This window comes from Rhinichthys klamathensis, unplaced genomic scaffold, assembly GCF_029890125.1.
Source record: "Rhinichthys klamathensis goyatoka isolate OS25496 unplaced genomic scaffold, OSU_Roscu_1.1 h1tg000079l_1, whole genome shotgun sequence".
Classification (NCBI taxonomy): domain Eukaryota; kingdom Metazoa; phylum Chordata; class Actinopteri; order Cypriniformes; family Leuciscidae; genus Rhinichthys; species Rhinichthys klamathensis.
The window spans coordinates 3,951,406-3,975,146 of NW_026606621.1; the positions used below are offsets into that span (position 1 = coordinate 3,951,406).

At 41.5% G+C, this 23,741-nt stretch overlaps 1 protein-coding gene across 1 annotated transcript in view; it reads left to right on the plus strand.

The window, feature by feature from the left end:
• Positions 1-23,741, plus strand: part of il1rapl2 (interleukin 1 receptor accessory protein-like 2) — a 524,364-nt gene that overhangs the window by 392,091 nt on the left and 108,532 nt on the right. Inside the window, exon 5 of the mRNA XM_056251238.1 lies at positions 2,094-2,247. Within this exon, the coding sequence (XP_056107213.1) occupies positions 2,094-2,247 (154 nt within the window). The remainder of the gene's footprint in view (positions 1-2,093; positions 2,248-23,741) is intronic.

Genomic DNA, 23,741 nt, shown 5'->3' on the forward strand with positions numbered 1-23,741 from the left:
TCCAGCGCCGCGTGTCTTGAGTTTGGACCGAATGATTCGATTGTCATTCTCAAACCTAGGCATGGCTATGTCCCGAAGGCGATTGGTACCCCGTTCAGGGCTCAGATTATCTCCCTATCGGCTCTGCCTTCATCCGATAGTGAGCGCGATGCCAATCTCCTTTGTCCGGTGCGGGCTCTGAGATTGTACACTACGCGCGCTGCCGCGTTCAGACGCGCTGAGCAGCTTTTCGTGTCGTTTGGGGGGCGCACCAAGGGTCTGGCCGCCTCAAAACAGACACTGTCTAGATGGATAGTGGACGCTATCGCCTCTGCTTACGCATCTAAATGCCTGCCCTGCCCTCTGGGCATCAGGGCGCACTCCACTAGAGGCATGGCCTCATCGTGGGCATGGTCCTGTGGAATTTCCATTCATGACATTTGTGTGGCCGCGGGATGGGCCTCCCCGTCCACTTTTGTCAGGTTTTATAACTTGGAAGTTCCCGCCTTGCAGGCAAAATTACTAGCTGTCTGACGAACAGCTCTCTAAGAAGCTGCATTTCTGGAGGTCCCTCACAACCGGTTCGCCCCTTGTGCTCTCCTGTAATGCTTATACACTTCATGTGCCCGCTCTGCTGGCCCCATACATGCTTATGTGTACACTTCATGAGCCCGCTCTGCGGCCTCTTTGTACATTCACTCCACGTTAAGAAATTCCCCCGGTATATCCCTGGGTTTTTCATGAGTGGATTCGTAGCGCGCACGGCGTTGGCCAGGTGTTCCCGCAGCGTAAGCTAGCTTACGCAATACGAGAGAACCTCTCGTAAGAGAACGAATCGGTTACCTAACGTAACCTCGGTTCTCTCTAGAAGAGGGAACGAGTATTGCGTTCCCGGCCGTGCTTGCGCTACTAGCGTTTCGCTTCACGCTGAAATAAATCAACATATAAGCCTGGGAGAGCGCCTTATATACACCATGGCCACGCCCATTCTGGCGGGTCATGACGCAATGAGCGCGCGGGCGCCTCTCATTGGAAGCGGGTTCAGCCCCGCTCTCCCATAGGCTTAAGCAGTTCTCTCTGAGCGAACCAATGAGCTGCTAGCTAGCCCGCTCTAGGTCTGCCGCAGAGGAACTGCGTTGTGTATGGATACAAAATTATGAAATAATTTTTTGGCTTCAATATCTCAGCAAAGATGAATCTTTCCCGCAGCGTAAGCTAGCTTACGCAATACTCGTTCCCTCTTCTAGAGAGAACCGAGGTTACGTTAGGTAACCGATTCGTTTTAATGATCAATAATAACCATTATAAAAGTATAAGTAAAAGGTATAAGAAGCTATACAATAAGAAATAAAGCAAAACGATTTGCCAGGGAACAAATTATAGACTCATGAGACCAAAGATCGCCTGTTAGATATACACAAGACAAATTATATCTTGTATATCGTGTCTGACCACTACTGAGACATAGCGGCAAACATCAGAAGGACTAGATGAGGTAAGGCTGTTCTAGACGGGGGTAATGAGTGCTTAGGGATCGACTGGATCTCACAACTCCGAAAAACATCAGATCAAATTTTCAAGTAGGTGCTATGTTTATAAATAAACCACAGATTTGAGCTTTAAACAACTACTTTCTTGCCAGGAAAACTCTTAAAACGACATTTCGTGACACAAAAACAGTAGTGTTTTTAAATTCCACGTGCTGGTTAGTGCGAGATGGATTCTGGGATACCTGGCTGTCTCAAGTCCGCACAAGTCACCTCTCGATGCATCCTCAATAGGGGCGGATCAAGAACACATCCGGGTGTTTGAACTGGACTTGGCTAAATGTGAACTTTGAATTGGAACAGTACTTGGACAGCCCCAAGTCCACAAGAACATAACTACAGACAAGAACGCATATTGAGAAATGGGTGTGATCGATGATGGAGACATGCAAAATGTGCAAACCTGTCCCATGACAGGTTTGAGATACACTGCCTTAAACCATCTGATTTCAATGGAAATATTGTTCCAGTGTTCCAATGGGTTTGAAATGAGGTAGTCTGACAGTTGGATAGACGAAGAACTCCACAGATATGTGAAGATTCAGTTATTTTTATTTGTTTCCACAGGAATGTCAGAGGCAAGACTGGAGGAGCTCCATAATCATCAACACCACCAGTCTGTGGATCCCCGAGGTGCAGGAAGATGATGGAGGAAATTACACATGTGAACTTAAATATGGCAGCAGAGTTGTGAGACGGACCACAGAGCTCAAAGTCACAGGTACACTTTTAAACCAATTCAAATATAACACTGTGTGTGTGGCGCATCGAAAGCAAATAGTACCTGTTATAATCAATAGCCGCTTTTCCACCGCCGGGCCAAACCGGATGCGTCACGTTGTGCGGAGTTGCCGACAGTGAACAGGTGCCCGTTCTGTTTCTGCTGCACTACATGTTTGTTTGTCCTACTTCCGTTAAGAGGCCAGATGGATTTGGAACGTCACTTTGGCGTGTCCAGTTCAGACAGCCTCAAGCCATTGTGTTGCATCGTGGACAGAAAAGGGAAGAGCTGTTGAAATTGAAACTTGAAATCACAAGTTAAAAGTTGAAACTTGAAATCACAAGTTAATTATTTGCTTGGCTAGATTTACATTTTACCAAGCTGATACAATGTGGGTAATATCACATTTTATAAAGATACTTAGCAGAAAGTAAGCAGTATTTATTAGGGTTGTAACGGTACACAGAAGTCATGGTTCAGTACCATCAGGAAATCAAATTGTGAGTTTTGATGAAAATGAATCAAATTCAATCTTTTAAAAAAAAAGAACACGTGTATATATTTTTTAAATTTGTTGTGCCTACTTGAAAGGCTACATAAAATAATAATAATAATAATAATAATTTACAGAAGTTTACAGAAAACTTATTTTTGGGGGAAAAATGCAGGCGGCCTATAACTATAAATCATTAGAAATGTTATGTATGTTTAATTCATACAAAAAGCTGGAGGGTGCCCTCGCGCAGAAAGTCCAAATATGCCTCACAGAAGTATTGCGACTTATATGACGTTCCAGGATATCCCTATCACTGTAAGCTGAATAAAAAGATGGAAATGCTTAGACTTATTAAATATGAAGACAATAAACACACGACTGCAACAGTACATGGTTTTTCTGTGTTCTTTAAGCCATCTCGGGTATTTTTCATAAGAATAAAGTACATGTATGATTCAGTTCTAATCGACATAGCATTAATTATACTTAGAATACATCAAAATAATATACTGTCTGCCTCATTGGCCGCATATTTTCACACTTTGTGTTTGATTTTCCTGGTTTTGGTAATAATGTGATTAAAGCTCCTCTCATTGATGTAGGAAGAAGGCCTTGATGATAGGCCTCTACTATCATTTCCAAAAAGGGGGTTAATAACTTGTTTTTAAACTTCTTATAAATTTCTATAGGAAGCCCGCAGCTTTTCCTGGTTTCATAGAATCAATGGCTTCTCCAATTTCTTGTGATGTGAGGTCTTCATCCAATTTGTGTTTTCCTTCAATTGAAATCTGTGGTATATTTAGACTATCTAAAAATTGTGTCTGTGTATCCAAATTTAATGAGCACTCTGAACTATAGAGTTTTTTATAATAATTTCTAAATGCTTCATTGATCTCTATAGGGTCAACTATAGTTCCTGTTGAACTCTCAATTTCTGTGATGGTACGTTCTGTTTGTTGTTGTCGGATTTGCCATGCAAGTAACCGTCCAGTTTTATCTCCATATTCATAAAAATTTTGTTTCAACCTCAAAACTTTTGAATCTGCTCTACTTGCAGATAATTCATTATATCGGAACCCGAGTGATAATAGTTTTTCGTTTGCTTCTACTGTATCTGTAGCTTTCTGAAAAATATCATTTTCTAATTTTTTTATCTGATCTTCTAATTGTTTCATTTCCTGTCTAGACCTCCTGGCTTTTGAACTGCAAAAACAAACGATATGTCCTCGAATAAAAGCTTTGAATGCTTCCCATCTAATACCAGCAGATGTTTCAGATTGATTCATTTCAAAATACAGATCAATTTGTTTATTCACATATTCTATAAACTCTGGATCCCGAAGCCATCCTATCTGAAAGCGCCATCTAGGGGGGTTCTTTATTAATTTTGTATGATAGGGATACTGCTGCATGATCAGAGATGACTATGCTGTGATACATACAATCTGTTATTTGGTTAAGCAGTTGTGCCGATATAAGAAAATAATCAATACGGGAGTATGTCTGATGCATACCAGAGTAACATGAATATGATACAGCTGATGGGTTAAGATCCCTCCAAACATCTGATAAATTAAGGTCTTTCATAAATTCCTGTATCAACTTCCTAGATTTATTATGCGTTTTATCAATCCCTGTGGATAGATCTTTAGAAGGATCTAGTACACAATTCATATCTCCTGCGATAAGATTGTGTCCCGGCAAACTAGCAGTTAGCAAAAGCAAATCATTAAAAAATTTGATGTCATCATTTGGACCATATACATTAATTAAATTAATCTTTTCTGTAAAAATGGTACAGTGTGGCATAATATATCTTCCTAGTGGATCTTTAGTTACCTTCTGAACCTGTATTGGGACTGATTTATGAATTAAAGTCATTACTCCTCTTGCATTAGAAGTGTGACAGGCAGCAAAAACTTGCCTTGCCATCTCAGACGAATCCTAATTGTCTCACTTTTTACCATGTGGGTTTCCTGAAGAAAAAGTACTTGCGCCTGTAATTGTTTGATCCTGTCCATTACCTGCTTAATTTTTTTTTAAGTTACCCAGTCCTCTACAATTCCAGGTTAAAGATTTTACAACCTCTGTCTCCCCCACAATCCCTTACATTTCCTATTAGGAGGCATAAACCCTTTTATAGATACACATACCTTAAATACTGAGAAGCAAAAAATACAAATAAAAAAAACCCTGAACAAAACATCTATTGTTGTTATACATTCAACAACATCCCCGTTTTCCCCAGTAGCATCCATGCTACTGCCTTTAAACCCCCACCCCTTACACTCCTTATATGGCGTTGATTGGTCCACACAACCGTGACTATCAGGTACTTAGCCTATATCTATTTAATATCACAACCCTGTTTGTAAAATTATTCTCACTTATTTTAAAGTATAAACACATATTTTCACACCTCCATAGAACAATAACAGCTGAATATGCTTAATTACAGTCAAAATCAAGCGCATTACTATTTATTCAGTCCTCACCACAAAAAGAGGATAACGTTATTTGTGGAATATAATAATCTTAATTATTTTAAAGCAACCTACTTTCCAGACTGTAATAGTCCAACTCCAGCTGAACTGAGCCCACCTTTACTCTTTGTCTAGTTCTTCAATGTAGCTTTCCACTGCAGTCGGTGTGTCAAACACCCTTGATTTCTCCTGGTGTGTAACAAGTAGACGAGCAGGGTAGATAATCCTGTGTTTACTGATTCCTCTCTCTCGTAGCCTCTGTCTCACACCATCATAAGCTCTCTGCTTCCTGTGAACTTCAGCAGAAACATCTGGATGAAAACGAAGAGTGTGTTCCTTGTATGTACCATCCCCTTGGACCTGGCCGCTCTCAGCACCTGTTCTTTTTGTCTGAAGTTCAAGAACTTCATTATTAGTGTTCTTGATGATGATGTACTGACATCTCGTCTTGTGCTCTGATCACCTAGGTTTCGTTGTGGACCCACTCTATGCGCGCGCTCTATGACTAAAGATGTGTTCGAGTCCATTTCCAATATTTTTGGAATCCAGGCCTCTAAAATAGCACACGCGTCGTTTCCTTCTTCTTTTTCCAGCAAACCCACCAACCTTAGGTTGTTCCTGTTTCTGTTTTCCATGTCATCGACTTTGTCTGTCAGTTTTTTAACTTGTAACTCAAGCGAGCCCGCGTGAGTTCGGAGTTGAACGATTTCATCCTCCGCTCCGGAAATGCGTTCCTCGGCCTCTTTCACTCGCTCCTTCACTTCTTTGATTGCTGACATAACACCGTCGATTTTACTTGTAACTCGTTTGTCCATTTCTTTAATGGCTTGTAAAACATCTGCATTGCTGGGATTCAACACTGTTTTCGTAGGTTCACTGTCGTCGTCCTCCTCTATCTCTCTCAGTTCGTCCGCGTGATCAGAATCTTGCGATATCTCTTGCGCTTTATTATTCGTTTTTTCTTGCATTTTGTTCTGTTTTTTCGGTGCCATTTCCGTTGTTGGTCTTTTGTGTATTAGTTAACTAAAGATCTGATCAAGTTTTAAGTGAGTTTAAAGGATTATTACTCAAACAATATAGGAGGGTCGTTAACACGCTTGAGGGTCGTTAAAAGTGTGACTTCCGGTTATGGAGTGGTACTGAGAAGACTCTCAGTACCACTCCATAACCGGAAGTCAAACTTTTTTTTTTAAACTAGATTTTCAGTCCTTTTAAAGTTTTAATACAACATTCATACTGCTGTGGCTTTATTTTAATGGATTTTTTTCCATGCCAGACATTGGCGGTTCTCAAATCTGGTCCTCTAGCTCCACTTTCCTGCAGAGTTTATCTCCAACCCTTATCAAACCCACCTGCCTATAGTTTTCTAGTAATGCTGAAGAACTTGATTAGCCTGTTCAAATGTGTTTGATTAGATCACTTCGAAGGCCAGAGTCAAGAACCCCTTCTGTAGTTGGTCACTTCACATTTGGAAGTCCATTTGGACTAGGGCTGCACGATTATGGAAAAATAATAGTGGTTAATTTGATTTCCCTTGATACTGTAATCCTGGTTACTAAAATCAAGAATTTACATTTAATATAATTTTTTTCTGTAATGTGACATTAAAAGTCTATCAAATCTATCACTACTCTCTGTAGCATATAAATATATGAAAACAGCAGTACAACAATAGCAGCTGTAGATGACTATGTTCTGCAAGTTCTAAAAGGGATGCCAAAAAATAGTATTTATTGGCAGCCTTGTGCCGCAAGCCACATGCTGGAGGAAACTGACGAGAAGGTTTGTTTAAAACCGAGCCTTTGGTTCAACCCTCCAGGCTTAACTCCCCCTTTTGTACACATATCCAAGCTAAATCCAGCACAGCACAGAGCAAACAATGGACTGCACAGTTTTACACAACACACAGTGATGGAATCATAATAAAATCTGCTTTCACAGCTTGTGTCTAGATAACACAATGTCTTTTGAGCATTCCCAACTCTGGACCTCGAGGTCCACTGTCCTGCAGAGTTTAGCTCCAAATCTGATCATACTCGCCTCCCTGTAGCTTTCTAGTTATCCTGAAGATCCTGATCAGCTTGTTAAGGTGTGTTTGATTAGGATTGGAGATAAACTCTGCATGATAGTAGATCTCCAGGGCCAGAGTTGAGAACCCGTGCCTGATAGACTACACAAACCTGATCTGATCTCATGTACACTCCCATTGCTATGAATTAATTGCTTGCTTGACAATAAAGTATTTTATTTCATAGCCCCTTTTAAAAGGAGCATTGTTTTGTTAGAAACAACAATTACATATGTCCCCCTAATTGTTTCTTGATCATACAGTATGCATTGAGCGTGACCATGAAAACCCTATAAAAATGAGCATACTGTACCAACTGCACCTTGAACATTTCACTTTGCAATTATCGTCTAACAATGAGTTTATGTTGCATTCATGATTGATTATAGCCCAATATATGAAAACATGAAGCGAGTGTTAGATTTTTAACATTCACAACATTTATAAAAGTGGATTCATAAACCACTAGACTAGAACACTTGTAGAAGTTCTAAAGTGCTGATCTGAGAACAGTTCACTTGCAGTTGCTCTCTTACAGAATGTTGCTCATGATAAACTGCACAATACTGTGACTATGGAACAAAATCATGTGTATCTCTGTATCTCACTGTATCATGTGACTATTTGACAAGGGGAAAGAAGTTTGCAAAATAGAAATAACAGTGGATATGAGCTGTTTGTGTTAATTCAACAAGATCGTTTCACAATGCTGCTATAAACTGGGATGCTATCTTCTTGTCTGTTGATCACTACACCCATTGTAAATGGTCAAGACTCTTTTCATGTCACAATAATGGGAGATGAGACAGCAGCTTGTCTGAGGACTGGCTTGCTATAGGCCTTCATCGTACATGAGTTGATGGCCTGCTACGAGACCCTCTTTCCTGCTTGTCTTCTTACAAGGCAAGACAGCAGCATAACACACATTTATCTCTGTGTCGTCTGACACATTTGACGTTCTCTGATCCCCCGCACACAGCATCATCATCATCACGTGTGGGCAGAGATTGTCACACACCGTTATTGTTTTGCCTAAGTGCCAAAGGCAGATGATTTGTCTCTCTTAGACGCAGAACGAGGTCTAAAACTAAAAAATATTTCAAGAGATAACAAAGTAATTTAGTTAACCCAGCAGATTTGCACTAAAATCTTGGTACTAAGGTTTAGCAAGAGGAGAATTTTGTGAAAAGAGGATCTTTACTTCTACTGCAGATCTTTCTATAGAATGTTGGTTCATATAGTGACTACAGCTCTCAAGTTCTAAAATGTCAAAATAAAAGTAATAATAAAACACCTAAAAAGTAACTCTCTAAAGTCACGTGACTGACACAAATCAGACTGTGTGTTGCTATGGTGTTTTTCAGGGTGTCATTGATGCAGTGTTCCAGGCTGGCCCAAGCAAAAAAAAACTGATTTTGAGAGAGTTTGTTAAAATCACTCAATTAATTAAACTAACACTTCATAAGAAGGTTTTATTTGTTCACATTAGTTAATACTATAACATGAAATAACACCTTTACATAATTTACTAATGTTGTATAAAGTCACCATTAAATCAAAATGGACAATTCTTATTTTTTTGCAGAATGTCGGAGTGCTTATTATAAATTATTTATCCTTGCACATAATTATATATATTTTTTAAAAATCATATGCTCTCGTAATCTTTAATAAAAAATGTCAACCTCCCCTCCCCCTCAAATCAACATCTGTTCTTTTCATGACGTATGTCTCAGAGGGACTAAATACCCTCCACAACGAACTGCAAACTGGCATTCGGATCTGCCTCCATTTAGTTATCAACGATCAACTTCCTACGATCCAGTCAATTCCCAAAAGACAAAATCATATCCCACCCTACATTTTGTTTTCCTCATTTAAGAATCCGTTTCATTTAGATATATAATCATAATGGGTAAGAAAAGACTATCGCAACTTCCATTTCCTGCTGACTTTAAGGTTAATTTTTACATAGACAAATACATTTTAGCATTTCAAGTTCTTTAAATTACCATTATTTCATGTATTACAATAGTAGATGCATAACTACATTGTGATATTAGTGAATAAAACCTTGTAAAATGTTTCTAATTAAAATTCATAATATGGGCTGAATTTATATGTATTGTAGTAGCACTGCATTTAGCATTTTGATGATAGGTTATGAGCATACAAAACAAACATTAATGGACTACAGAAGACCAATACTTTTTAAAATGTTTTAATTTTCTGCTAAAAAGCTTCATCAATAGCATAACAAACGAACAGAAAACCCTACGACTGACATATAACCTGACATATCTGTGAGATTTGGGGTCATATAATGCCATTTTCATACAAGTTAATTTGATTCTTTAGGGTCTAAATGAAAAGTTTGTAATATACTTTAATTAAAAATTCTCATTAGTATTGTAAGAAAACACTAATTTTACCTGGTCAAAAACAGCTCTGTTTTCAGCACGCCGTTTCAGTGCATATGCCTTTAAATGATAATGAGCTTCGCTCACTCCGCCCCTCTGTTCTTTGACAACGCACTTGGAGTGTTACCTTGACAACAGTTGAGGGTTTATTTTGGAGAGAGAATGGCAGCGGGAGTCTCTGAGGACACATCTGTGCAACTGTGTCAGTTTGTACCGGAGTCGGACCCGGAACAAGATGACGGCCGCAAAGAAGTTAGACAATTAAGGCTTGAACAGGACGTTTCTGAATGGTTGGTTAACGTAATGTCACTTTGATCTATCTTTGTGTACTGGCAGGGTAGAGTAGTGAGATGTACGAACGCTATGTGTTTACTGATGTATACGTACTCAATTTGTAATAACACAATAACCATAACGCGTTGTTCATTATAAACGTGGGATTATGAATTATATTGAGAACGTCATATATAAAACATGCCGTAATGTACCCTGACTGTAAACCTTAGCTGCACTCATCGTGAAGCGTGCAAGCGATTTGCAAAGATTAATATAAAGGTTAATACAACTTTACACTCACTTCTGGAGGTGCAGCAGGGACATGAATAATTGGTACCGATTCTTTTTTCAGGAGCAGCTTCTTAGCAAAACCAGCTTTATACTGACCCTCGTTTATAAAGCAGTCTATTGAGAAATGATTCGCGCAAACATGAAAGCATTGACGTTGCTCGTGGGGAATATTCCCTTCGAAAACAAAACTCAGCCACTGTGTCTTCAGCGTTTCGGATTTAGGAACATCAAAATTACTGTGTTCGTTATTACACCCAAGAACAGAACACCACAATCGCTTAGACGCCATTCTGCTCCAGCGTATCAACAATGATGGACTATGATGACAGCTCGCTCAGGGCAAGGATGTGATGAAACGCTGCTGTCAATCAACAATCGTGGGAGGGGCCCACGTCCGTTTTATTGACATCACAAAAACGAACGGCTCAATCTGAGGCAGGGGAAAACATATTAGGAGATTAAAACAAAATCACTGGATAGATGATTAGTCCAGTCTTGTCTTGTCCTGTCCGGTGCTGGTAATTATTTTGTGCAGTACGTTACCTGATCTGTGCTGTGTCCAGTGTCGTGCCGTGGAGAGTTGCAGAGGGCTCGACGCCTCGCCAGCAATCCTGCTCTATTCTCACACGAGCCTTCCGGATCTGCCGCTTGAGCATCATTCTGCCTTCCAAGAATATTTTGTGAACTATCCTTTGTTTAACGGCCTTGGCGGCTTTGCCTTATTTCCATTAAAAGACTGTATAACCTGCTTTAAGCCTTTTGGAATCTCTTCTCCACCGTTCGTGACAGAATAATCCGACCAACATGAACCCAACGGAGGAGCATCCTATCCAAGCTGCTGTGGAGATCCAGGGAGCAATGCTGGGTAAGCACGAAGAGGAACTCTCCGCGGCTCGTCACGCTATGGAGACACTGGCTTCCCAGATGGCTGACCTCACCAAGCAGTTCCATTATTTCCGTATGGACTCCGCTAGATCTTCAGACGTCCCAGAGCCCCGTGTGAACAACCCCCCCTGCTATGCGGGTGAGCAGACCGAGTGCATGTCATTTTTGACCCAATGTGAAGTTGTTTTCTCGCTTCAACCTCTCACCTATGCCAAGGAACGCTCTCGCATCGCCTTCATCATCTCGCTTCTCAAGGGACGGGCTCGTGAGTGGGGAACAGCTGTTTGGAGCTCTGATGCAGACTATTTAAGCCACTATTCCCTATTTAAAGAGGAGATGTTAAAAGTTTTCGACCGATCTGTACACGGTCCTGAAGCATCTCGTCTGTTATCCACCATCCGCCAGGGAAGACGCTCGGTCGCGGATTTCTCTGTTGAGTTTCGCACTCTCTCCACCTCCTGTGGGTGGAATGAACCCGCGCTAGTGGCGCAATTCATCGAGGGACTTAATTCCGAGATCAGGGATGAGGTTCTTGCTCGTGAGGCTTCTTCTCTTCTCGACCCTCTTATCGACCTGGCTCTCCGCGTGGAGAAACGTTTCGAGTTACGCCGACGCACTCGCAACACTGTGGCTTCTCCTCCTCCTTTCTCTAGGGTCAGCGCATCCTCCGCGGCAGACCAGAAGCCGATGCAGCTGGGCGGGATCCGAATCTCTGCTGCTGAACGCCAGCGCCACATCGTCAATCGGCTATGTCTCTACTGTGGTTCTGACAGCCACTTTGTTACTACCTGTCAGTTAAAAGCCAACGCTCATCAGTAGAGAGAGGGTTACTGGTGAGCGCTTCCTCTCTGCACCCTCCGCTGCCTTCTCGGACTACTTTTCCGGTTCACCTCCACTGGTTCAACTCTTCCGCCTCCTGTCAAGCCTTGATAGACTCTGGTTCCGAGGGGAACTTTGTGGATGAGACCTGGGCCCTCGAGCACGGTATTTCTCTCGTTGATCTTCAGGATCCCACCACTGTCTTTGCCTTGGATAGACGGGTTCTTGCCAGGGTTCACCGTGCCACTGCCCCTTTGAGTCTCACCGTTTCCGGTAACCACCGTGAGACGATTTCTTTTTTAGTTTTTCACTCCCCCAATACCCCTGTTGTTTTGGGCCATCCTTGGCTTGTTGAACATAACCCCCAGATTAACTGGTCCCTTAACTCCATTCTCTCGTGGAATCTCTCTTGTCATGTTAAGTGTTTGATGTCTGCTGTTCCTCCCGTGTCCTCTGTTTCTGTTTTCCAGGAGGAACCAGGGGATTTGTCAGGAGTTCCCGAGGAGTACTTCGATCTGCGAGCGGTCTTCAGTCGTTCCCGGGCCGCTTCTCTCCCTCCGCACCGCCCCTATGATTGTAGCATAGAACTTCTTCCGGGCTCCACCCCCCCCCCCCCGGGGAAGGCTTTATTCCCTCTCTATTCCTGAGCGTGAGGCGTTAGAGAAATATCTCTCTGAGTCATTGAACGCAGGTACTATTGTCTCCTCATCCTCTCCTGCCGGTGCGGGGTTCTTTTTTGTGAAGAAGAAAGATGGCTCTTTACGTCCCTGCATCGATTACAGAGGCTTAAATGACATAACTGTTAAGAACCGCTATCCCTTGCCACTTATGTCATCCACCTTTGAAATCGTGCAGGGAGCGCAGTTCTTCACAAATCTGGACCTTCGTAATGCCTATCACCTTGTTCGCATTAAGGAAGGAGACGAGTGGAAGACCGCCTTTAATACTCCCCTCGGTCACTTTGAATACCGGGTTTTACCTTTCGGTCTGGTCAACGCTCCCGCCGTCTTTCAAGCCCTCGTCAATGACGTTCTCAGAGACATGCTTAATATTTTTGTTTTCGTTTATCTCGACGATATTTTAATTTTTTCCCCGTCTCTCGAGGTTCATGTGCAACACGTTCGTCAGGTCCTTCAACGACTTTTGGAGAATAAATTGTTCGTCAAAGCCGAGAAATGCACGTTCCACGCCCAATCCGTAACCTTTCTCGGCTCGGTCATTTCAGCTCAGGGTATTAGTATGGATCCTACCAAGGTCCGCGCGGTGACTGATTGGCCAATACCTGACTCCCGGATCTCGCTCCAGCGGTTTTTAGGTTTCGCCAATTTTTATCGACGGTTTATACTGAACTTCAGTCAGGTGGTAGCTCCTCTTACCGCACTTACCTCTACCAAGACCCGTTTTTTTTGGAGTGACGCTGCGCAGGCGGCCTTTGATCGCCTTAAGTCCTTGTTCTCGTCCGCGCCCATTCTCATCTCTCCCGACGTTTCGAGACAGTTCATTGTGGAGGTTGACGCCTCGGAGGTGGGAGTGGGGGCTATTCTCTCCCAGCGATCACCCGCTGACGAGAGAATCCACCCCTGCGCTTTCTTTTCACACCGCCTGTCTCCATCCGAGCGCAATTACGACGTGGGTAACCGCGAGCTTTTGGCCATTCGTCTTGCGTTGGGAGAGTGGCGTCACTGGCTGGAGGGGTCTTCGGTTCCGTTCGTTGTCTGGACTGACCATCGTAACCTTGAGTATATCCGTACGGCTAAGAGACTTAATGCTCGTCAGGCTCGCTGGTCACTTTTCTTTGCGCGTTTTGATTTCACAATCTCCTACCGCCCCGGCTCCAAGAATCAAAAACCTGCCGCTCTCTCTCACCAGTTCGCCTCCCCCGAGTCCAAACCCACTGATGAGGGGATTCTTCCTCAAGGATTGGTGGTGGGTGCGGCGGTCTGGGGAGTTGAACGTATTGTTAAACGCGCGCTCACCCATTCTATCACGCCTCGCCTCTGTCCTAGGGGGTTACTATTTGTTCCCCCGTCCGCTCGTCGCGCCGTTCTCCAGTGGGGTCACTCCTCGAAGCTGTTTGCACATCCGGGAGTTAGGGGTACTATTGCCTCCGTTTCACAGAGGTTCTGGTGGCCCACTCGGGAGCGAGATATTCGTCGTTTTATTGCGTCCTGCTCGGTCTCCGCTCAAACCAAGGTCAGCAACAGACCGCCTGCGGGTCTCCTTAGACCCTTACCTATTCCATCGCGCCCTTGGGCACAGATCGCACTCGACTTTATTACAGGGCTTCCTCCGTCCGGAGGAAATACTGTTATCCTCACCGTTATCGATCGCTTCTCTAAGACGGCCCGTTTTGTCCCGCTTCCTAAATTGCCCTCCGCCAGAGAGACCGCTCAGATTGTCGTTGATCACATTTTTAAGATCCATGGTCTCCCCGAGAACGTCGTGTCGGACAGAGGTCCACGATTCTCCTCCCTGTTTTGGAAGGAGTTTTGTCGCCTCATCGGCGCCTCTGTCAGCCTCTCCTCCGGTTTCCACCCTCAGACCAATGGACAAGTTGAACGCGCTAATCAGACCATTGGACGCATTTTACGCAGTCTTGTCTTCCGAAACCCCGCTTCGTGGTCCGAGCAACTCCCGTGGGCAGAATACGCTCATAATTCCGCCCCTTCATCTGCCACCGGGCTGTCGCCGTTTCAATGCTGCCTGGGTTATCAGCCTCCCCTTTTTCCCTCCTCTAGTCCCGAGTCTAACGTTCCGTCAGTCAATACTTTTATCCAACGTTGCAAACGAACCTGGAGAGCGGTTAGGTCTGCCCTTTGTAAGTCCCGCTCTATCACTCGCCGAGCCGCTAACAAACGCCGTGTCAAGAGTCCACGCTATGTCCGCGGTCAGAAGGTGTGGCTTTCCACCCTTAATCTCCCGCTCCAGTTCTCTTCACGAAAACTGGCTCCCAAATTTATCGGACCTTACCGCGTCGTTAGGGTTCTTAGTCCTGTCTCTGTTGAACTCAAGTTGCCATCCAATCTTCGTCGTGTCCATCCCGTGTTTCATGTCTCCTGTCTTAAACCTGTAGTCCGTCCTCCCTCTCGTCCTGTATCTACTCCTGTCCGCGTCGAGGGCTCCCCTGTCTATCTAGTCTGCAGACTCCTCGATGTTCGTCCCCGTGGTCGTGGCCGGCAGTTTCTTGTTGACTGGGAGGGGTATGGTCCTGAGGAGAGAAGCTGGATCCCCGCCCGGGACGTCCTGGACCGCTCGCTCATTGACGACTTTTACCGCTCTCGCCAGTCCTCCTCCTTAGGTGCGCCAGGGGGCGCACTTTGAGGGGGGGGTACTGTCATGATCCTGGTTCTTTCTCACTTCTCTTCTTACTCTGTCTCCATCTGCTGGTCACACACACACACACACACACACACACACACACATTACACACGCACATCCGTTATTACTCACTCATCTCTTTCAGCTGTTCCTCGTTCTCTCATCCCTCACCTGCTCTCTATCCCTTGTCATTAGTCTCTCTATTTCTAGCTTTGTCTCTCACCTTTTCTCTGTCGGATTATTGTTACCCGTCACGTATGTTGCTATATGCTTGTGTTTCATCTACAGATGATTAGTCCAGTCTTGTCTTGTCCTGTCCGGTGCTGGTAATTATTTTGTGCAGTACGTTACCTGATCTGTGCTGTGTCCAGTGTCGTGCCGTGGAGAGTTGCAGAGGGCTCGACGCCTCGCCAGCAATCCTGCTCTATTCTCACACGAGCCTTCCGGATCTGCCGCTTGAGCATCATTCTGCCTTCCAAGAATATTTTGTGAACTATCCTTTGTTTAACGGCCTTGGCGGCTTTGCCTTATTTCCATTAAAAGACTGTATAACCTGCTTTAAGCCTTTTGGAATCTCTTCTCCACCGTTCGTGACAAAAACTGATTGGTGGGATTCAGTGATAGATCCGACTCCCATTTTGCAATTGGTAATGAGATTGTATCATCTATTTTGGAGATGACTCTATATATTTTCGATAGTAGCTTTGGAGTACCAAGGCTCCTGAATTCTGAAACACTTGGTGGGAGTTCCAGGTTTATTTGCTTAAGAGGGAATTTTTTACTTATTACTGCTTTGATATGTTGATATTCTAAATATCTGTTATTACTTACCCCATACTGTGAGGTGATTGTTTGGAATGGTAAAAAGTTACAGTTATGGATTAAATGCTCTAAATGTTTAATTCCTTTGTTTTCCCATTGGATAAAATTAATCATACTTTTGTTTAGTGTGATATCAGGATTATTCCATATAGGGGTAAGCCTACATGGGATCATTGAAGAGTCTATTTTTTTAAGAAATTCCCACCAGGCTGTCAAACAGGTGCTGATGTTAATGCTCTGAAAGCACTTATGAGATTTAATATTTGAACTAAAATACAGAAGATTAGAAATTTCCAGGTTGTCACATAGTGTTTGCTCTATATCCATCCATGTTTCATCCAATACACTAGGTTTGAGCCATTTAGAAATATACTGTAACTTATTTGCTAAGAAGTAATGATGGAAATTAGGGAAGTCTAGTCCACCCCTGTCTTTAGTTTTCTGTAGAGTTTTCAGGCTGATTCGAGAGGGTTTATTCAGAGAAATTGAGAAATGTATGATTCTAGTGATCTAAACCATGTATAGGGAGGTTTCGTAGGGACCATAGAAAACAAGTAATTGATTTTAGGCAAGACCATCATTTTTATGGTGGCAACTCTACCCATGAGTGAGATGGGTAAAGATTTCCACCGAGCAAGATCGTCTTCTATGGTCTTCAGTAGTTGAGTGTGATTTAACTTTAATAAATCTGACAATCTGGAAGAGATGTTTATGCCAAGATATCTTATATTACCTGATTGTAATGCTATATTGGATGGCCCTTGAAACCTACAATTAATCGGTAGAACTGTGCTCTTTGACCAGTTAATAGAATAATCGGACAAGGATGAGAACTTATTGATTAATGAGATTGATTCAGAGAAAGATGTACATGAGTTCTGAAGGAATAATAAAACATCGTCGGCATAAAGGCTTATCTTATGTTCATTCTTTAAGGACCAAACACCTTAAAGCATATTAAATACACCACATAGACATATAAACAACATTTAAAAGCTTGATTTTCACCACAGGGGGACTTTAATCATCACAATTTATTTCAGACCTTATTTCAGACCTTGAAATTACAAGTACTAATTTGCATATTCATAGAACCGTAATATTGCATATTCATTTGCATGTCATTATGAATGACGTATTTCTGGATACATACAAGTTCAGTTCAATGGACAGCATCTGGGGCCTGTGATACAATACAATTTGAACTTTCCCAAAGTGAGAAAAAAAAACAAAAAACAGAAAATGTAATCATATTATAGATCAGTGGTTTAAATACTAATGCAATACAATACAATAGTATAGCAGACAATAGCCAGAGGGTTTTTGGAAAATCTGAAGCTATTATTTTTGGTAAATAATTTTCATAATTTTTTTCAGTTTAGTATTTCAGCTTTACTATTTGAGGTGTGATTACTTTTCTAGTTGGAGAAATTCTACCTTTGTAATTTCTGTGACTGGAGTTTGCTCCAAATCAGCAGGGATTTTTTTTAGTTTTTAACCCCATTCCTTCAAAGACCCTTTCTCCTTTGCTTTATTTTTATTAATTTTGTATTGCCAAAGTAGAAAGGCACTATCTATCTTGTTTAGTATGCAAGATAAGAACTAAGTAATGCATCACACATCATAGGGGGAGATGCTAATTATAATTTAATGTAACGGATGGAAAACATATCTACAACATATCTTTAAGAATGTCTACATTGTCAAAGTGGGCGTTGGGAATCTATAAATATGGGTCAAACAGCCAAGGCTAACAGGATGGGGAATGGTATACAAATACATTTGTTTTAACAAAAAGTTTAGTTGCCTATTGGTGTTACAACCTATGGTTGCCTTGGACACCACTAGTCACACACAAGTCACACACAGTACACGTAGCCTACATGAACTTAAAGGGATACTCCACCCAAAAATGAAAATTCTGTCATCATTTACTCACCCTCAAGTTGTTGCAAACCTGTTTGAGTTTCTTTCTTCTGCTGAACACAAAGGAAGATATTTTGAAGAACGATTGGAACCCAACAGTTGTTTGGCACCATTGAACTCCATAGTAGAAAAAAAAAATAGTATGGAAGTCAATGGTGGCCCACAACTGTTTGGTTCCATGGTTTCTATTTTTAACTTAAAGTGACGGAGATCCAGTCACTGTTGCTCCTGTCAGTTTTGTGTTATATATGTGACTCAAATGATCCACTCCACTCAGATATACATTTACATTTAACATATAAATGCTGCTGTTGGTTAAAAAAGATTTGACAGATACATTTGTGCCTCGATTGGACTCTTGTTGTGTTAAATGTGATAAGCCTTTTCAGTTTTATGGACGTTGCAACTTTGGTCAGTGCCACTATGGTTGCTGATAAGAGAGAAAGTGCTTTACTCCGGCTGCACGTTCATAAAGACAGTATTCGAGACACTACTGTAAGTTGCTGTGTGAACGGGACATCTCGTGACTCACACCCATAAGTAAACGCTGTTGTCAATCTCAACAACTGACAGTGTAAACGTAATTTAGCTGCAGTGTGTGCGTGGCCTCTAGTTCTGTATAGAAGTTATGAATTTGACAATGTTAGTCCATCTAAACAGATATTTTGCTGTATCGGTCAGTGTTATTTGTTAGCTAAAGTTTCCCCTCTGAGAACAAGGTGACCAAACATAAGTCTATTTACAGCTCTTATGGTGTGTACTAACAGTGAAATAGTCAATACACATTAGAGGTTATGCTCATTGCCAGGGCGCTTAGTGCTCAGCAGTGTCAGGAGGATTTACTTTTGATTTATGAATAACCACTAAAGCTACCAATGTGCGGTCAATAAATAAGCACAGAGGAACGGGTATGCACAGCTATTTTTTCATAGTTATCGTGTGGTTAGATTAAATCTGACCACGTGCTGAACCGGTCTTCTGTGGCTAAAGCTCACTGAACCACTGTTAAACTCTTATAAAACATTACTAAATTTAAATTTGAATAAAAAAATTAAATATATATATATATTTCAGGTGAAAAGGATAACTAAACTCAATTTATATGTTCTTAAATGCCATTACCCAATACTATTATTTTTTAAATAAACTAATAAGCTTTTAAAAGATAAATGCATTTTAACTTTACTTTCTTTACTTTCTTTACTTTCTTTCTTTACCAGGAAAACAGTGACCAGGAACACTGTCATCCACAGGGGTAAAATTAAACACAGCCTTAAAATTTATAATACAGAATTTTATCGCTTCGGCGTAGCCACGTGAACCGGAAATATCCCGACAACGATTATCTGTACAGAGGTAAAGGGAAGGAGGCCTTCACAGGGAGGACTAGTGACACTTCAGGACTGCGTTGTCGTCGTGTCCAGGCGCAGGTCCTTCATCAGATCTGGATACGGCCTGGATCGGGCGGACTGCGGTAAACCTCGGGATAAACAAAGAGACTGATATTAGCGTAGATGCCATTCTTCTTATGATGTACCGCCAGCAGTCGATTTTGATATTCTAGGTATTATCAACTGGCCAGAGTTTTGAGATCGCAATAGACGTGAAGGACTATAATGCGTTAAGAGCTCGCTCAAGTACTGGGGAGCTAAACCATTTAGTGCTTTGTAAGTAATCAGCAATATTTTAAAATGTATACGATGTTTAATAGGGAGCCAATGCAGTGTTGACAGAACTGGGCTAATATGGTCATACTTCCTGGTTCTGGTAAGAACCCGAGCTGCTGCGTTTTGTAATTTGATTATTAAGCGTGCAGGGAAACCACCCAGTAGAGCATTACAATAATCTAGCCTTGATGTCATGAACGCATGAACTAACTGTTTTCGCATTTGTCAATGAGAGCAAATGACGTAATTTAGATATATTTTTAAGATGGAAAAATGCGGTTTTACAGATACTATTCACGTGCCTTTCACATGAGAGATTGGTATCAAAGAGCACACCCAGGTTCCTAACCGACGACGAAGACTTGACAGAGCAGCCATCAAGTGTTAGACAGTATTTTAGGATATTACGTGAGGATGTTTTTGTCCAATTATTAGAATCTCTGTTTTTTCAGAATTAAGTAGTAGGAAGTTACTAGTCATCCAATTTTTTATATCAGCTATGCATTCCGTTAATTTTGTGAATTGGTAAGTTTCGTCAGGGCGTGAGGAAATATAGAGCTGCGTATCATCAGCATAACAGTGAAAATGAATGCCATGCTTCCTAATGGTATCTCCCAAGGGTAGCATGTACAGAGTGAACAGCAACGGTTCTAGTACTGAGCCTTGTGTTACAACATACTGAACTTGTGATCGATAGGACATCTCTTCATTAACTGCTACAAACTGATAATGGTCAGATAAGTATGATTTAAACCATGCTAATGCAATTTCACTAATGCCAACATCATTTTTCGAGTCTATTTAAAAGAATGTTGTGGTCGATGGTATCAAATGCAGCACTAAGATCGAGTAACACTAATAGAGAGATACAACCACGATCGGATGATAAGAGCAAATCATTTGTGACTCTAGTGAGAGCTGTCTCTGTACTATGGTACGGTCTAAATCCTGACTGAAAATCCTCGCAGATATCATTTCTTTCTAAAAAGGAACACAAGTTGCTTGGAAACTTCTGGGTTTGAGGCTTTATTTTTCGTTAGTTTAGCCACTGTTTCAAATAAATACCTCGGGTTTTGTTTATTTTCTTCTAATAGGGTTGAAAAATAAGCAGATCTCTCCATGCGATCAAGCTCTCCTTTCATGAAATGCGAAATACTTCTAGTTTTGTTTTCTTCTAGTTTCTCTCTTAATGGCCTGAGTGTGCTCGCTGTACCACAGCATTGGAATATCTTCTTTAATCTTCTGTAAGCGCAACGGAGCAACTGTGTCTAAAGTACTGGAAAAGAGAGAGTTAAAAGTTTCTGTCGCAATATCGAGTTCTTCTAAGCTATCTGGGATGCTGAGATGATGAAACCGATCAGGAAGATTATCAATTAAGCAATATTTAGTGGCAAAATTGATAGGTCTAACATACTTGTAACACGTCGGCTTTGTAGCCTTGGCTAAGTGAAGTTTACACAAGACTAGATAATGATCTGAGATGTCATCGCTCTGCTGCATAATTTCAACGGCATTAACATTGATTCCGTGTGATAATGATGACACGTGTTGTCTAACTGCAATAGAGTTAAAAATATCTTTAAAGGCCAATCCCAATCCCAAATCCCCAATCCCTTTAAAGGCCATTATAGCTGTATTATAACTGTTCTTATAATGCAGTATAGGTCTTTATAAATGTATTTATAAAATAGTAATACTTACTTATACTACTTACTTATACTAAATAAGTATAAATGGAGCTATAATTCATTATAAACATGGTCTTCATAAATAGTGTTACAATTTTTTCTTTTTGTCCAATAAATTTCTCTGTAGAATGAGAATTTCCTTGCTCCTAAACTATCAATTCCACCTACCCAAGGAGAACCATCATACCACTTGTTTTGACCTGTTTATATGCATATCTACTGTACATGTTTAGGATGGAGTGCAGTAGGTATTAGTTTATAAATTGTTACAGTAGAGTGAGCTGTACTGCACCACTGCAGCTGAGAGTCTGACGGCTACGTGCCAGTCGATAAGGTGACAGATGAAGCTGGGATTGTGCGGAAGCCCGCTGTGGCTCTTTTATCAGCACTGATGGTCTCCAGATAAAAGCCAAAGATTTATTCTCACTCAGTAATGAGCTGGATAATTAATTTTTGCCGACATCCATCACATTCTCAACAAGGCCATTGTCTTGAAAATTGCTCCTCGACTCCGTTCACAGTAGACAGAGGAATGTGAAGTGATGAGGAGAGTAATGAAGCGTGGGATTATGCAGACACACTTTATTAGAAAAGCTAATAGTTTCTCTATTTTAATTTATCATTTAATAAATGGAACAGAAAGCATACGCAAATGTGATTGAGTTACTGAAAGTGTAAATACACCAGAGCCTTACGTTATTCAAAAGAAAAAAAAGAATAAAACCATTTTGATGTATTTGGGAGCACATTAATTCACTTTTATAGCTGCATTTCGGTGTAATAGGCCACTAGATCGTTACAAATGGCAGCAAAGAAAAGCAAAATTACGTTTGGAACACTGGAAAATCTGAATTTATTGATTTTATTGAGTCAAAAAAAATATTATTTAACACGACTTAGGCTAATCAACAAAAGCACTTTAAGGTAGCTAATTATTGCAGGGTACCACTTTTGATAGTGTACACATTTTAATGATCTACATTTTTTTTTGTAATTTCTTGTTTTTGTTTGTTTTCTATTGTTTTTTTTGGGTGAAATATGTCCTGGACATGTTTCTGAAAAGATTCCTCTATCAGTTATTTTACTGTGAAAGCCTCAGATCTCAGGTCTCTGCAGGAAACAGTGAATTTTGAAGGTTGAATCTTCCATTTTTCTTAATGCTGATAGTCTTTTTTTGACTGCCTGTGTTGTCTAATGTAACATAACTGCAGACTTAATTAGGTGGTCTCTAGGGAACAACTGTGTGTGCAAATAACTGCTTTGTGAAGTTCTGATTAACATCTCAGCTCATGACTCTCATTAACATACACACACACACACACATGCTTAACCAGATGGAGACACACTCCCAGCACTGAATTTAGTTACCCACCAGTGTACACAATCTTGTACACACACAATCACAAAACAATGTGTTTCTACATAGTATTTTGGTTCCTTATAGTATAATTTACTGTATATAGAAATGTAATTGTATTCTGTTTAATTTATAAGTGGATAAACATTTTCCTGGAACATTTTAATATTGGTTTTCTGTTGAAAGTATCCCAAAACGTTTCATTCTGAATAATTCACAGCAAAATTGCCTCTGTGTCAAACTGCCTCTGTGTCAAATCTAACACCAAGTGTGTAGTGCACACTCAGCAATGTCATTATTCACTTTTTAGTACCAGTTTTGTGTTGATTCAAAATAACCCTATTCAACACTTAACATTGTTTTGCAACTACAGTGATAGTGTTAAAAAGAAATTAAATTAAATTAAAAAGATAAGAGTTAAAAAGAAAACTACACACAGATTTGCAGGCGGCACAGACATTGCTGTTCCCTTTCGAGGGAACTCTCGATGCGTCACTTGACGCCTTGGGAACGCCCCCAGCGTGCATGCGTCTGAGCATCAATGTCAACTAGTCCAATGGAAAGAATGAGCGTCACGGGCGGGTGACGTCATGACCAGGAGGGGATGAAGGCTCACCCGGTGAAACGCGGCATTAGCTTCTGCGTCTCAGCAAGCGATCTGTGTCATTTTGTCTCTGTCTATTTACTGTTGTCTGTTGCGGAAAAGGATGGAAACTAAACAAGTGTACAAACAGTGTGCTTCTCCCTGCCCGCGTTATTTAACGGGTGGGGACACACACGAGCTTTGTGTCGTTTGTTTGGGAGTGGAGCATGCGGTCTCAGCCTTCGAGGGGGCTGAGTGCCAGCATTGTGAGATGTTACCGCTTCGCATGCTCCGCTCTCGCCTGTCACTCTTTGATAAAGAGAGTGGGCAGGCTCGCGATCCGCAGGGATCAGGACCCGCGTCTGCTGAGGCAGCGCGGAGATTGCATTCCTGGG